Source organism: Leucopleurus acutus, assembly GCF_964270905.1.
Source record: "Leucopleurus acutus genome assembly, chromosome: X".
NCBI classification, from domain to species: domain Eukaryota; kingdom Metazoa; phylum Chordata; class Mammalia; order Artiodactyla; family Delphinidae; genus Leucopleurus; species Leucopleurus acutus.
Window position 1 is genome coordinate 60,193,841 of NC_139148.1, and position 16,667 is coordinate 60,210,507.

The 16,667-nt window shown below is 39.7% G+C and overlaps 1 protein-coding gene across 1 annotated transcript in view; it reads right to left on the minus strand.

Moving 5' to 3' along the window:
* TEX11 (testis expressed 11) overlaps nucleotides 1-16,667 on the minus strand; it is a gene marked incomplete at both ends in the record, with an annotated part of 339,328 nt that overhangs the window by 110,429 nt on the left and 212,232 nt on the right. Inside the window, one exon of the mRNA XM_082865110.1 lies at nucleotides 2,978-3,080. Coding sequence (XP_082721236.1) covers nucleotides 2,978-3,080 — 103 coding nt within the window. The remainder of the gene's footprint in view (nucleotides 1-2,977; nucleotides 3,081-16,667) is intronic.

Genomic DNA, 16,667 nt, shown 5'->3' on the forward strand with positions numbered 1-16,667 from the left:
TAACTATTTCTTAGATACAATACCAAAAAATCCATAAAAGAAGATAAATTAGACTTCATCATCTTGTCATGAAATGCACTGATAAGAAAATAAAAAGAAAAATTTGTAAAACACATATCTGATAAATAACTTGTATCTAGAATATATAAAGAACTTCGAAACTCAATAAGAACACAAAGCTTCTTATAGAAAACTGGGCAAAAGATGTGTACAAACACTCCACCAAAGAAGATATATGGATGTCAAATATTGGACACTGTGGAAATGCTAATTATAATCACAGTACTATATCTCTACCTCATTATTAGAATGGTTAAAGAAATTTATCAGTAGACAATTCCAAGTGCTGATGAGGCTGTAGATCAACTGGAACTTTCATACATAGCTAGTTAGAACATAAAACTGTATAGCCACTTTAGAAAAGAGTTTGGCAGTTTCTAACAAAGTTAAACATATACTTACAACCCAGCAAACCCATTCCTCGATATTTACCCTAGAGAAGTGAAATATTGTCATCACACAAAATCTGTAAACAGATGTTTATAGCACCTTTATTTATAATCACCCAAACCGGAAACCATCCAAATATCCTTCAACTGGTAAATGTATAAATTTTGGTACATCCATACTTACGAAATACTACTTAGCAATAAAAAAGAACAAACTATGGGAACACACAACAGTATGAATGAGTTTCAAATGTATTATGCTAAGTGAAAGAAGGCTCAAAAAGCTTCATACTATATGATTCCATTTATATGACATTCTGGAAAAGGCAAAATTATAGGGATAAAAATGAGATTAGTAGGAATCAGGGCTGGAAGTGGTGGGAAGGAGTGACAACAAAGGGGCCTGAGTTAATTTTTTGTTCTATATCTTGATTGTGGTGCTGGCTACATGACTGTAAGCAATTGTCAAAACTCAGAGAATTACTAATATAAATAAACCTTATAAAATCATACACTAGGCAAGAGTAAATTTTATTGTATGTATTTTCAATAAACATGACTAAAAAGTAGACACAGATAACTGCGGAAGAAATGAAAATACTGAGCTAATGCTATGCTTAAAAAGTAAAATAGGGCTTCCTTGGTGGCGCAGTGGTTGAGAGTCCACCTGCTGATGTAGGGGACACGGGCTCGTGCCCCAGTCCGGGAGGATCCCACATGCCACGGAGCGGCTGGGCCCGTGAGCCATGGCCGCTGAGCCTGCGCGTCCGGAGCCTGTGCTCCACAACGGGAGAGGCCACGGCAGTGAGAGGCCCGCGTACCGCAAAAAAAAAAAAAAAAAAAAAAAGTAAAATAATTTTATTTTAATAGAAGTTAAAAGAAAAGCCTTAATAGGAAATCTGCCTAAGTGCCCATCATCGGATGAATGGATAAAGAAGATGTGGCACATATATACAATGGAATATTACTCAGCCCTAAAAAGAAACGAAATTGAGCTATTTGTAATGAGGTGGATAGACCTAGAGTCTGTCATACAGAGTGAAGTAAGTCGGAAAGAAAAAGACAAATACCGTATGCTAACACATATATATGGAATTTAAGAAAAAAAATGTCATGAAGAACCTAGGGGTAAGACAGGAATAAAGACGCAGACCTACTGGAGAACGGACTTGAGGATATGGAGAGGGGGAAGGGTGAGCTGTGACAGGGCGAGAGAGAGTCATGGACATATACACACTAACAAACGTAAGGTAGATAGCTAGTGGGAAGCAGCCGCATGGCACAGGGATATTGGCTCGGTGCTTTGTGACAGCCTGGAGGGGTGGGATAGGGAGGGTGGGAGGGAGGGAGACGCAAGAGGGAAGACGTATGGGAACATATGTATATGTATAACTGATTCACTTTGTTATAAAGCAGAAACTAACACACCATTGTAAAGCAATTATACCCCAATAAAGATGTTAAAAAAAAAAAGGAAATCTGGTTGTGTGGGGTTATTTTTTTTGCCATTTCTACTGGCAAAAGATTCAAGTTTTTCTATACTTCAGCATAATATATCAAGAAAAACAAATGCCCAGAAGTCTCTAGTGAAAACCCTGATGATGGACATAACAGCAATATTAACCTTGATAAAGAGCTGATTCCAATTTGTTAGTCCTTAATTAACATACAGATATACTTTACTACCGTGGAATATTTCTTTTTCAAAGCAGAATAAATCATCTTTCTTTTTCTTACAGAGTGAATAACAGACTCCACTGCATATTTAGTAGGTATTCACAAATAGTTGCTTAATTGGACTAGTATAAATTCTGTTTGAACCCATTAACTCAAGCTTCTCAATTTCTCTACTTGTGCCCTTCACAAAGGGCAACCAGTCTGAAGCTCAAACAGCTCCAGGATTTGCTCAGCTACCCAGAGCTGAGCAGGAATAATATCACAGCACAGGTAAATCTGTGACCAAGTCAAGATACACCTGTGTGCAGACAACTAGCTAGGAAACTATGCTTAACTTAATGGAAAGGACAAAGCACTAATGGGATAAGGTTCATGTGAGCAACTGTACCACTGTCAACCCTGTGGAGAGAAACTACATTTCAGGGCCAGATCTCTCACCGATAACTTCCCAAATAAGTACAATCAAAAGGTATCCTGGAGACCTCTATTCTCTAATGACAATTCTTAAATGACTGCATTATAATTTCTCCCTGCTCTTACAGTTTTTTAAAGTTAATTTTTAATAGGCTGGTTCAAATGACAAAGTACAAAAAAGTATACAGGAACAAGACTTTCCCCCAATTCTTGCCCCACATCTGCCTAGTTCCTACTCCTTCAATAGGCAAACCCTGTTCTTTTATTTTTATGCAACCTTCCATAGTTTCTTTTTGTATGGTTGTATCATCTTTACATAGGAAAGCTAGCATATATATTCGACTCCATTGTCTTAAAAGCTATTTTTCTCTATTACGGCCAAAGAGAATTATTCTTTGTGTTAACAGTCAAATATAACTCATAAATAACATTTATACCTCTGTCAGAGTTGCCCTCTAGGATTGCAATCCTGAATACATAAAATTTAGTGAAAATATTTGTAGGATCACGTCGTTCAGCTTCTGTCACCGCCTCTTTAGCCTGAAAAAAGAAATATTGGGTTTCTTTTACAAAGCATATAAGGAAGACTTTACCATATTTTACTAATACTATTAACATAGTCACAATGGCTGAGGGATACTCATAATGAAAAGACATGAATCTGAGAAAAATCTTTGAAGAACTGTTCTATTAAAATGCTATGGAGAGAGTTCCGGGAAGATGGCGGAAGAGTAAGACGCGGAGATCACCTTCCTCTCCACAGATACACCAGAAATACATCTACGCGTGGAACAACTCCTACGGAGCACCTACTGAACGCTGGCAGAAGACCTCAGACCTCCCAAAAGGCAAGGAACCCCCCACGTACCTGGTTAGGGCAAAAGAAAAAACTAAACAGAGACAAAAGAATAGGGACGGGTCCTGCACCAGCGGGAGAGAGCTGTGAAGGAGGAAAAGTGTCCACACACTAGGAGCCCCTTCGCGGGTGGAGACTTCGGGAGGCGGAGTGGGGGAGCTTGGGAGCCGCGGAGGAGAGCACAGCAACAGGGGTGCGGAGGGCAAAGCGGAGAGATTCCAGCGCAGAGGATCGGGCCGACCGGCACTCACCAGCCGAGAGGCTTGTCTGCTCGCCCGCCGGGGCGGGCGGGACTGGGAGATGAGGCTCCGGCTTTTGTCGGAGCGCCGGGAGAGGACTGAGGTTGGCGGCGTGAACACAGCCTGCAGGGCGTTGGTGCGCCGCGGCTGGCCAGGAGAGAGTCTGGGGAGGGGTCTGGACCTGCCGAAGAGGCAAGAGACTTTTACGTCCCTCTTTGTTTCCTGGTGCACGAGGAGGGGGGATTGGGAACGCTGCTTGGGAGAGCTCCGGAGAGGGGCGCGAGCCGCGGCTAAGAGTGCGGAGCCCAGAGACGGACATGGGACGCTAAGGCAGCTGCTGCCGCCGCCAGGAGGCCTGTGTGCGAGCGCAGGTCACTAGCCACACGCCCTTCCGGGGAGCCTGTGCAGCCCGCCGCTGCCGGGGTCCCGGGATCCGGGGACGGCTCCCCCGGGAGAGCGCACGGCGCGCCTCAGGCTGCAGCGTCACGCCGGCCTCTGCCGCTGCAGGCCCGCCCTGCACTCCGTGACCCTCCCTACCCCCCGGCCTGGGTGAGCCAGAGCCTCCGAATCAGCGGCTCCTTTAACCCCGTCCTGTCTGAGCAAAGAACAGACGCCCTCCGGCGACCTACACGCACAGGCGGGGCCAAATCCAAAGCTGAGCCCCTGGGAGCTGTGAGAACAAAGAAGAGAAAAGGAAATCTCTTCCAGCAGCCTCAGAAGCAGCGGATTAAAGCTCCACAATCAACTTGATATACCCTGCATCTGTGGAATACCTGAATAGACAACGAATCATCCCAAATTAAGGAGCCCTGTGGATGAAAGGCTCTTGGTGCTGCAGCCAGGACTCAGTGCTGTGCCTCTGAGGTGGGAGATCCAACTTCAGGACACTGGTCCACAAGAGGCCTCCCAGCTGCACATAATATCAAACAGCAAAAATCTCCGAGACATCTCCATCTCAACGCCAGCACCCAGCTTCACTCAACGACCAGCAAGCTACAGTGCTGGACATCCTATGCCAAACAACTAGCAAGACAGGAACACAACCCCACCCATTAGCAGAGAGGCTGCCCAAAATCATAATAAGTCTACAGACACCCCAAAACACACCACCAGACGTGGACCTGCCCACCAGAAAGACAAGATCCAGCCTCATACACCAGAACACAGGCACTAGTACCCTCCACCAGGAAGCCTACACAACCCACTGAACCAACCTTAGCCACTGGGGACAGACTCAAAAAACAACAGGAACTACGAACCTTCAGCCTGCAAAAAAAAAAAAAAAGGAGACCCCAAACACAGTAAGATAAGCAAAATGAAAAGACAGAAAAACACACAGCAGATGAAGGAGCAAGATAAAAACCCACCAGACCTAACAAATGAAGAGGAAATAGGCAGTCTACCTGAAAAAGAATTCAGAATAATGATAGTAAGGTTGATCCGAAATCTTGGAGATAGAATGGACAATAGAATGGACAAATTGCAAGAATCAGTTAACAAGGACCTAGAAGAACTAAAGATGAAACAAGCAACGATGAACAACACAATAAATGAAATTAAAAGTACTCTAGATGGGATCAATAGCAGAATAACTGAGGCAGAAGAACGGATAAGTGACCTGGAAGATAAAATAGTGGAAATAACTACTGCAGAGCAGAATAAAAAAAAAAGAATGAAAAGAACTGAGGACAGTCTCAGAGACCTCTGGGACAACATTAAACGCACCAACATTCGAATTATAGGGGTTCCAGAAGAAGAAGAGAAAAAGAAAGGGACTGAGAAAATATTTGAAGAGATTATAGTTGAAAACTTCCCTAATATGGGAAAGGAAATAGTTAATCAAGTCCAGGAAGCACAGAGAGTCCCACACAGGATAAATCCAAGGAGAAATACGCCAAGACACATATTAATCAAACTGTCAAAAATTAAATACAAAGAAAACATATTAAAAGCAGCAAGGGAAAAACAACAAATAACACACAAGGGAATCCCCATAAGGTTAACAGCTGATCTTTCAGCAGAAACTCTGCAAGCCAGAAGGGAGTGGCAGGACATATTGAAAGTGTTGAAGGAGAAAAACCTGCAACCAAGATTACTCTACCCAGCAAGGATCTCATTCAGATTTGATGGAGAAATTAAAACCTTTACAGACAAGCAAAAGCTGAGAGAGTTCAGCACCACCAAACCAGCTCTACAACAACTGCTAAAGGAACTTCTCTAGACAAGAAACACAAAAGAAGGAAAGGACCTACAATAACAAACCCAAAACAATGAAGAAAATGGGAATAGGAACACACATATCGATAATTACCTTAAATGTAAATGGACTAAATGCTCCCACCAAAAGACACAGATTGGCTGAATGGATACAAAAACAAGACCCATATATTTGCTGTCTACAAGAGACCCACTTCAGACCTAGAGACACATACAGACTGAAAGTAAGGGGATGGAAAAAGGTATTTCATGCAGGTGGAAACCAAAAGAAAGCTGGAGTAGCAATTCTCATATCAGACAAAATAGACTTTAAAACAAAGACTATTAGAAGAGACAAAGAAGGACACTACATAATGATCAAGGGATCAATCCAAGAGGAAGATATAACAATTGTAAATATTTATGCACCCAACATAGGTGCACCTCAATACATAAGGCAAATACTGACAACCATAAAAGGGGAAATCGACAGTAACACATTCATAGTAGGGGACTTTAACACCCCACTTTCACCAATGGACAGATCATCCAAAATGAAAATAAATAAGGAAACACAAGCTTTAAATGATACATTAAACGAGATGGAGTTAATTGATATTTATAGGACATTCCATCCAAAAACAACAGAATACACATTTTTCTCAAGTGCTCATGGAACATTCTCCAGGATAGATCATATCTTGGGTCACAAATCAAGCCTTGGTAAATTTAAGAAAATTGAAATTGTATCAAGTATCTTTTCTGACCACAACGCCATGAGACTAGATATCAATTACAGGAAAAGATCTGTAAAAAATACAAACACATGGAGGCTAAACAATACACTACTTAATAATGAAGATATCACTGAAGAAATCAAAGAGGAAATCAAAAAATACCTAGAAACAAATGACAATGGAGACACAACGACCCAAAACCTGTGGGATGCAGCAAAAGCAGTTCTAAGGGGGAAGTTTATAGCAATACAAGCCCACCTTAAGAAGCAGGAAGCATCTCGAATAAACAACCTAACCTTGCACCTCAAGCAATTAGAGAAAGAAGAACAAAAAAAACCCAAAGCTAGCAGAAGGAAAGAAATCATAAAAATCAGATCAGAAATAAATGAAAAAGAAATGAAGGAAACAATAGCAAAGATCAATAAAACTAAAAGCTGGTTCTTTGAGAAGATAAACAAAATAGATAAACCACTAGCCAGACTCATCAAGAAAAAAAGGGAGAAGACCCAAATCAATAGAATTAGAAATGAAAAAGCAGAGGTAACAACTGACACTGCAGAAATAAAAGAGATCATGAGAGATTACTACAAGCAACTCTATGCCAATAAAATGGACAATCTGGAAGAAATGGACAAATTCTTAGAAAGGCACAACCTGCCAAGACTGAATCAGGAAGAAATAGAAAATATGAACAGACCAATCACAAGCACTGAAATTGAAACTGTGATTAAAAATCTTCCAACAAAGAAAAGCCCAGGACCAGATGGCTTCACAGGCGAATTCTATCAAACATTTAGAGAAGAGCTAACACCTATCCTTCTCAAACTCTTCCAAAATATAGCAGAGGGAGGAACACTCCCAAACTCCTTCTACGAGGCCACCATCACCTTGATACCAAAACCAGACAAGGATGTCACAAAGAAAGAAAACTACAGGCCAATATCACTGATGAACATAGATGCAAAAATCCTCAACAAAATACTAGCAAACAGAATCCAACAGCACATTCAAAAGATCATACACCATGATCAAGTGGGGTTTATTCCAGGAATGCAAGGATTCTTCAATATACGCAAATCTATCAATGTGATAAACCATATTAACAAACTGAAGGAGAAAAACCATATGATCATCTCAATAGATGCAGAGAAAGCTTTTCACAAAATTCAACACCCATTTATGATAAAAACCCTGCAGAAAGTAGGCATAGAGGGAACTTTCCTCAACATAATAAAGGCCATATATGACAAGCCCACAGCAAACATCATCCTCAATGGTGAAAAACTGAAAGCATTTCCACTAAGATCAGGAACAAGACAAGGTTGCCCACTCTCACCACTCTTATTCAACATAGTTTTGGAAGTTTTAGCCACAGCAATCAGAGAAGAAAAGGAAATAAAAGGAATCCAAATCGGAAAAGAAGAAGTAAAGCTGTCACTGTTTGCAGATGACATGATCCTATACATAGAGAACCCTAAAGATGCTACCAGAAAACTACTAGAGCTAATCAATGAATTTGGTAAAGTGGCAGGATACAAAATTAATGCACAGAAATCTCTGGCATTCCTATATACTAATGATGAAAAATCTGAAAGTGAAATCAAGAAAACACTCCCATTTACCATTGCAACAAAAAGAATAAAATATCTAGGAATAAACCTACCTAAGGAGACAAAAGATCTGTATGCAGAAAATTATAAGACACTGATGAAAGAAATTAAAGATGATACAAATAGATGGAGAGATATACCATGTTCTTGGATTGGAAGAATCAACATTGTGAAAATGACTCTACTACCGAAAGCAATCTATAGATTCAATGCAATCCCTATCAAACTACCACTGGCATTTTTCACAGAACTAGAACAAAAAATTTTGCAATTTGTATGGAAACACAAAAGACCCAGAATAGCCAAAGCAATCTTGAGAACGAAAGAAGGAACTGGAGGAATCAGGCTCCCAGACTTCAGACTATACTACAAAGCTACAGTTATCAAGACGGTATGGTACTGGCACAAAAACAGAAAGATAGATCAATGGAACAGGATAGAAAGCCCAGAGATAAACCCATGCACATATGGTCACCTTATCTTTGACAAAGGAGGCAGAAATGTACAGTGGAGAAAGGACAGCCTATTCAATAAGTGGTGCTGGGAAAACTGGACAGCTACATGTAAAAGTATGAAATTAGATCACTCCTTAACACCGTACACAAAAATAAGCTCAAAATGGATTAAAGACCTAAATGTAAGGCCAGAAACTATCAAACTCTTAGAGGAAAACATAGGCAGAACACTCTATGACATAAATCACAGCAAGGTCCTTTTTGACCCACCTCCTAGAGAAATGGAAATAAAAACAAGAGTAAACAAATGGGACCTAATGAAACTTAAAAGCTTTTGCGCAGCAAAGGAAACCATAAAGAAGACCAAAAGACAACCCTCAGAATGGGAGAAAATATTTGCAAATGAAGCAACTGACAAAGGATTGATCTCCAAAATTTATAAGCAGCTCATGCAGCTTAATAACAAAAAAACAAACAACCCAATCCAAAAATGGGCAGAAGACCTAAATAGACATTTCTCCAAAGAAGATATACAGAGTGCCAACAAACACATGAAAGAATGCTCAACATCACTAATCATGAGAGAAATGCAAATCAAAACTACAATGAGATATCATCTCACACCAGTCAGAATGGCCATCATCAAAAAATCTAGAAACAATAAATGCTGGAGAGGGTGTGGAGAAAAGGGAACCCTCTTACACTGTTGGTGGGAATGTAAATTGATACAGCCACTGTGGAGAACAGTATGGAGGTTCCTTAAAAAGCTACAAATAGAACTACCATATGACCCAGCAATCCCACTACTGGGCATATACCCTGAGAAAACCATAATTCAAAAAGAGTCATGTACCAAAATGTTCATTGCAGCTCTATTTACAATAGCCCAGAGATGGAAACAACCTAAGTGTCCATCATCGGATGAATGGATAAAGAAGATGTGGCACATATATACAATGGAATATTACTCAGCCATAAAAAGAGACGAAATTGAGCTATTTGTAATGAGGTGGATAGACCTAGAGTCTGTCATACAGAGTGAAGTAAGTCAGAAAGAGAGAGACAAATACCGTATGCTAACACATATATATGGAATTTAAAAAAAAAATGTCATGAAAAACCTAGGGGTGAAACAGGAATAAAGACACAGACTTACTAGAGAATGGACTTGAGGCTATGGGGAGGGGGAAGGGTAAACGGTGACAAAGCGATAAAGAGGCATGGACATATATACACTACCAAACGTAAGGTAGATAGCTAGTGGGAAGCAGCCGCATAGCACAGGGAGATCAGCTCGGTGCTTTGTGACCGCCTGGAGGGGTGGGATGGGGAGGGTGGGAGGGAGGGAGACGCAGGCGGGGGGAGATATGGGAATATATGTATATATATGACTGATTCATTTTGTTGTGAAGCTGAAACTAACATACCATTGTAAAGCAATTATACTCCAATAAAAAGGTTAAAAAAAATGCTATGGAAATACTGAACTCTGCTTCTGAAAATAGGGCACATTATATATGTCAAACCAACCCTCCTACTGAAAACAACCAAAAAATGTTGGATAACGTTTTTTTTTAAATTCCAAAAGCAAGTGACTAGTAAAGCAATTACCAAGCAATATCTAAGGAAAAGTGAGGTCCCAGAGAAGTAAATGGAGAATTAAAGCTACTTTTTTTTTCCTGCTGGGCATTTGTAAACCTAGGCAAATGTTAACTTTAGTTTTAATGTACCTTACTAGGTCAGGAAAATAGACATCAAGGCTCAAGGGATCACACTCTTAGGCTAAGGGAAAACCAGAAGTAAACCCACTTTCATCCACATCCTCAGGGGACTGCAATGAAAGATAGATACCTTGGTTCTGAGAAGAATCCAACAAAATGGGGTACGGAAAACCAGTCCCTAAGGTGTAATACAAACAGACTTTCTCATGTATTTACAGCCCCAAATTACATTATATGGGAGGCCAAAAGATGTCAAGCTATGAATTTAGTTTTCATTGGTCCCAAACATAGGAAGAAGCAAATGTAAATCCTCTCTGGGGGAAGACACCTTCATCTTAGGCTTCAAAATATTTCCATAAATAATTTTTCAAGAATCTTGAGTAGAAACATAAAAAAATCAAGCACAGTAGGAAACAAGACACCATAAATGAGAATCAGCAGAAACAGATTCTCAGGATGTAAATAAAAGAAGTAACAAAAACTGCCTATAAAACATCTCTGTTTTCAAAGTTTAAGGAAATAAAAGATATGCTCAAAAAGTATATAAGGAGGTTGATATTCAATAGTACATAATGATACAGTTACAGTGGTTGTTTCCAGCTGGTATCCATTCTGACTGATTATTGCCCAAGCCGTATCAGTTGTTAAACACTTTGCACATCACACAAGTTTATAAGAAACAGAAACTATAAAATGTGACCTTGCTGATTTGGGCAAAAAGAACTACTTGAAATGAAAGATACAATAACCCAAATGGCAACATAATGGATAGGCTTACTAATAGCAATTTATAAGCAGATGAAGAGAAAATTAGTGAACTGAAAGATAAGACATAATAAATATGCAGCTAAAGTGCAGCAGAGAGAGACTACAAACATGGTGGACAGTTAAGTAAGGATTCTATTCTTTTAGGACAATCATTAAAAGAATACAAACAGTAATTAATTTCTACACTAGTAGAAGGGGGAACCAGGAAGTACAAAAAAATGAGGATAGTCTTTTTAAAACAATTGGTGCTGGAACAACTGGACATTCACATGCAAAAAAGAAAAAAAATCTGAGCACAGACCTTAAACCTTTCACAAAAATTAATTCAAAAACAATTGTAAATCTAAATGTAAGACCTCAAACTACAGAACTCTCAGAGGTAACACAGGGGAAAACTACATGACATTTGGTTTACTGATGACTTTTTAAACAACACTGAAAGCACAATTCATGAAAGAAAAAAGAAGCTGGACTTCATTAAAATTAGAAACTTCTGCTCTGTAAAAGACACTATTAAGAGAATGAAAAGGCAAGCCACAAAATGGGAGAAAATATTTGCAAAACACATATATGATAAAGGAATTAGGACACACCATTATAAAAATAAATCAAAAAGGAAAAAAGCAAGAGAGGAAGAAAGGAACTAAAAACTCAAACAATTAACAAGATGGGACTAGTAAGCACTTAACTATCAATATTTAAATGTAAATGAACTAAACTATCCAATCAAAGACACAGAGTGGCTGAATGGATAAAAAACAAACAAAAACAAGATCCAACAATGTGCTATCTACAAGAGACTAACTTTAGCTTTAAGGACACACATAAGCTGAAAGTGAAGAGATGGAAAAAGATATTCCATGCAAATGGTAACAAAAAGAGAGCAAGAGTGGCTATAATTATCAGACAAAATAGACTTTACTCAAAATCAGTCACAAGAGACAAAGAAGGACACCATATAGTGACAAAGGGGTCAATTCATCAAGAGGATATCACAACCGTATATACATACACATTCAACACTAGAGCAACTAAATATTTAAAGCAAACATTAACTGAACTGAAGGGAGTAATAGAAATAAATAACAGTAGGGAACATTTCAAAACCCACTTTCAACAATACATAGGTATCCAAACAGAAAATTAATCAATAGTGGACCTAACACTACAGACAAAACTGACCGAACAGACACATACAGAACATTCCATTCAACAGCACCAGAATATATATTCCTCTCACATACACAAGGAACATATTCTAGGATAAATCATATATTGGGCCAGAAAGCAAGCCTTAAACAATTTTAAGAAGACTGTAATCATATCAAGTATCTTTTCCCACTGCAATGGCATGAAACTAGAAAAACATAACATGAAGAAAAATGAAAAATTTACAAATGCATGGAAATTAAACAACACACTCCTGAATAATCAACGGATCAAAGAAGAAATCAAAAGGCAAATCAGAAAGTATTTTGAGAACAAAAACAACAAAGAAAATATATCAAAGCTTAGGGAACGCAGCAAAGATAGTTCTAAGAAGGAAGTTTATAGCAATAAATGCCTATATTAAGAAAAGATCTCAAATAAACAACCTAACTTTACTTCTCAAGGAAGTATAAAGAAAAAACTAAGCCCAAATTTAGCAAGAGGGAATTAAAGATTAGAGCAGAAATAAATGAAATAGAGACTAGAAAGATAATAGAAAAAAATTAATGAAACAAAGTTAAACAGTCAACCCACTAAGACTGAGTCAGGAAGAAACAGAAAATCAGAACAGACCAATAATAAGGAGACTGAATCAGTAATCAAAAACGGCCCAACAAAGAAAATACCAGGACCAGATGGTTTTAGTGGTGATTTATATCAAACATTTGAAGAAGAATTAATGCCAATCTTTCTCAAACTCTTCCAATTGAAGACGGAACACTCCAAAACTCATATCACGAGGCCAGCATTACCCTGATACCAAAGTCAGATAAAAATACCACAAGAGGGGCTTCCCTGGTGGCGCAGCGGCTGAGAATCTGCCTGCCGATGCAGGGGACACGGGTTCGAGCCCTGGTCTGGGAAGATCCCACATGCCGCGGAGCAACTAGGCCCGTGAGCCACAACTACTGAGCCTGCGCGTCTGGAGCCTGTGCTCCGACAAGAGAGGCCACGATAGTGAGAGGCCCGTGCACCGCGATGAAGAGTGGCCCCCACTCACCGCAACTAGAGAAAGCCCACGCACAGAAACGAAGACCCAACACAGCCAAAAATAAATAAATAAACAAAATTAAAAAAAAAAATACCACAAGAAAAAAGCAACAGGCCAATATCCCTGATGAATATAGATGCAAACATTCTCAACAAAATACTAGCAAACAGGGGCTTCCCTGGTGGCGCAGTGGTTGAGAGTCCACCTGCCAATGCAGAGGACACGGGTTCGTGCCCCGGTCCGGGAGGATCCCACATGCCGCGGAGCAGCTAGGCCCGTGAGCCACGGCCACTGAGCCTGCGCATCCGGAGCCTGTGCTCCGGCAATGGGAGAGGGCACAACAGTGAGAGGCCCGCGTACCGTGCGCAAAAAAAAAAAAAAAAAAAAAACTAGCAAACAGAATTCAACAGCCCATTAAAAAGATCATTCACCATGATCAAGTGGAATTTATTCCTCGGATGCAAGGATGGTTCATACACAAATCAATAAAAATAATGCATTACAGTAAAAGAATGAAAGATAAAAATACTATGATTCTCTCAATAGATACAGATAAAGCATTTGACAAAAGTCAACACTCTTTCATAATAAAAGCTCTCAAAAAACTGGGTATAAAAGGAGCCTATCTCAAAATAACAAAGGCCATATGACAAAAAAACAGCTAACAACATACTCAGTGGTGAAATGTGAAAGGTTTTCCTCTAAATTCAGGAACAAGACAAGGATGTTCATTCTCACGACTTCTGTTCAACATAGTACTTTTTTTTAGACCTAAGTAATTTATTTTTAATTTTTTTTTTTTTTTTTTTGCGGTACGCAGGCCTCTCACTGTTGTGGCTTCTCCCGTTGCGGACCATAGGCTCCAGATGCGCAGGCTCAGCGGCCATGGCTCACGGGCCTAGCCGCTCCACGGCATGTGGGATCTTCCTGGACCAGGGCACGAACCCGTGTCCCCTGCATCGGCAGGCGGACTCTCAACCACTGCGCCACCAGGGAAGCCCTAAACTTTATTTTTAAGTTCTTTTTATTCAATTTAATTTTTATTTTATATTGGGGTATAGTTGATTTAAGTTCTTTTTATTCAGTTTAATTTTTATTTTATATTGGGGTATAGTTGATTTACAATGTGTTGTTAGTTTCAGGTGTACGGCAAAGTGGTTCAATTATACATATACATATATCCATTCTTCTTCAGAGTCTTTTCGCATATAGATGATTAGAGAATATTGAGTAGAGTTCCCTCTGCTATACAGGAGGTCCTTGTTGATTATCTATTTTATATATAGTAGTGTGCATATGTTGATCCCAAACTCCTAATTTATACCTCCCTCCACCTTTCCCCTTTGATAATCATAAGTTTGTTTTCAAAGTCTGTGAGTTGGTTTCTGTTTTGTAAATAAGTTCATTTGTATCATCTTTTTAGATTCCACATATAAGTGATCTCATATGATATTTGTCTTTCTCTGTCTTAGTTCACTTAGTATGATTACCTCTAGGTCCATCCATGTTGCTGCATTATGGATGGCATTATTTCACTCTTTTTATGGCCGAGTAATACTCCACTGTACATATGTACAACACCGTCTTTATCCATTCCTCTGTCAATGGACATTTAGGTTCTTTCCATGTCTTGGCTGTTGTAAATAGTGCTGCAATAAATATTGGGGTGCATGTATCTTTTCAAATTATGGTTTTATCCAGATATATGCCCAGGAGTGGGACTGCTAGACCATATGGTAGTTCTATTTTTAGCTTTTTACGAAAACTCCATACTGTTCTCCATAGTGGTTGTATCAATTTATATTCCCGCAAAGAGTGTAGGAGTCTTCCCTTTTCTCCACACTCTCTCCAGCATTTATTGTGGCTTTTTTTTTTTTTTTTTTTTTTGCGGTACGTGGGCCTCTCACTGCTGTGGCCTCTCCTGTTGCAGAGCACAGGCTCCAGACGTGCAGGCCCAGCGGCCATGGCTCACAGGCCTAGCTTCTCCACGGCATGCGGGATCCTCCCCGACCGGGGCACAAACCCGTGTCCCCTGCACTGGCAGGTGGACTTGCAACCACTGCGCCACCAGGGAAGCTCATGTTTGTGGCTTTTTGATGATGGCCATTCTGACAGGTGTGAGGAGATACCTCACTGTACTACTGATTTGCGTTTCTCTAATAATTAGTGATGCTGAGCATCTTTTCATGTGCTTTTTGGCCATCTGTATGTCTTCTCTGGAGACATGTCTATTTAGGTCTTCAGCCCCTTTTTTGATTGGGTTGTCTGGTTTTTTTTGTTATTGAGCTGCATGAGCTATTTATACATTTTGGAGATTAATCCCCTGTTGGTCACTTTGTTTGCAAATATTTTCTCCCATTCTGTGGTTGTCTTTTCATTTTGTTGATGGTTTCCTTTAGTGTGCAAAAGTTTTTAAGTTTAATTAGGTCCCGTTTATTTTTGTTTTTATTTTCATTACTCTAGGGGTGGATCCAAAAAGATATTGCTGCAATTTATGTCAACGAGTGTTCTGCCTATGTTTTCCTTTAAGAGTTTTATAGTATCTGCTCTTACATTTAGATCGTTACAGTAAGTCCCCTACACATGAACAAGTTCCACTGCAAGAGCGCGTTCCTAAGTCCAATTTGTTTCTAAGTCCAACAAAGTTAGCCTAGGTACCCAACTAACAAAATCGGCTATATAGTACTGTACTGTAATAGATTTATAATACTTTTCACACAAATAATACATAAAAACAAGCAAACACAAAAAATAAAACATTTTCATCTTATAGTACAGTACCCTGAAAAGTACAGTAGTACACTACAACAGCTGGCATACACGTGCTGGCATCAAGTGAACAGGAAAAAGAGTTACTGACTGGAGGAGGGAGGGGAGGTGGGAGATGGTATAGCTGAAGGATCATCAGCCATAGGTGACGGAGGGCAAGTTGCAATTTCACTCATGCCTGACGCTGATGGCACAGGTTCTGGTTCCTTGCTGGATTCAATTCTATCTACTCTCTTGAAAAAAACAATCCAGTGATGTCTGGGTAGTAGCTCTTTTCTTCTCGTCATATATGACATGGTAGCACTGGATGGCATTCTGAATGGCTGCTGCAACCTTTGGGTATTGCTCTACGTTCGGGTCCTGTGCCTCAAAAACTAACAGTACCTCCTCATATAAAGAAAACCCCCTTGCCATTTCCTGCATCATGAATTTCTTTGGTTCTTCAGTTACTTTTTCTTCTTCTTGTCTCTCCTCATCCTTTCTCTGGGCCTCCAATTCCATCAGGTCTTCATTAGTAAGCTCCTCATGTTGCACAGAAAGGAGTTCAGTGAAGCTGTCCTCTTGCAGATCTAGCTC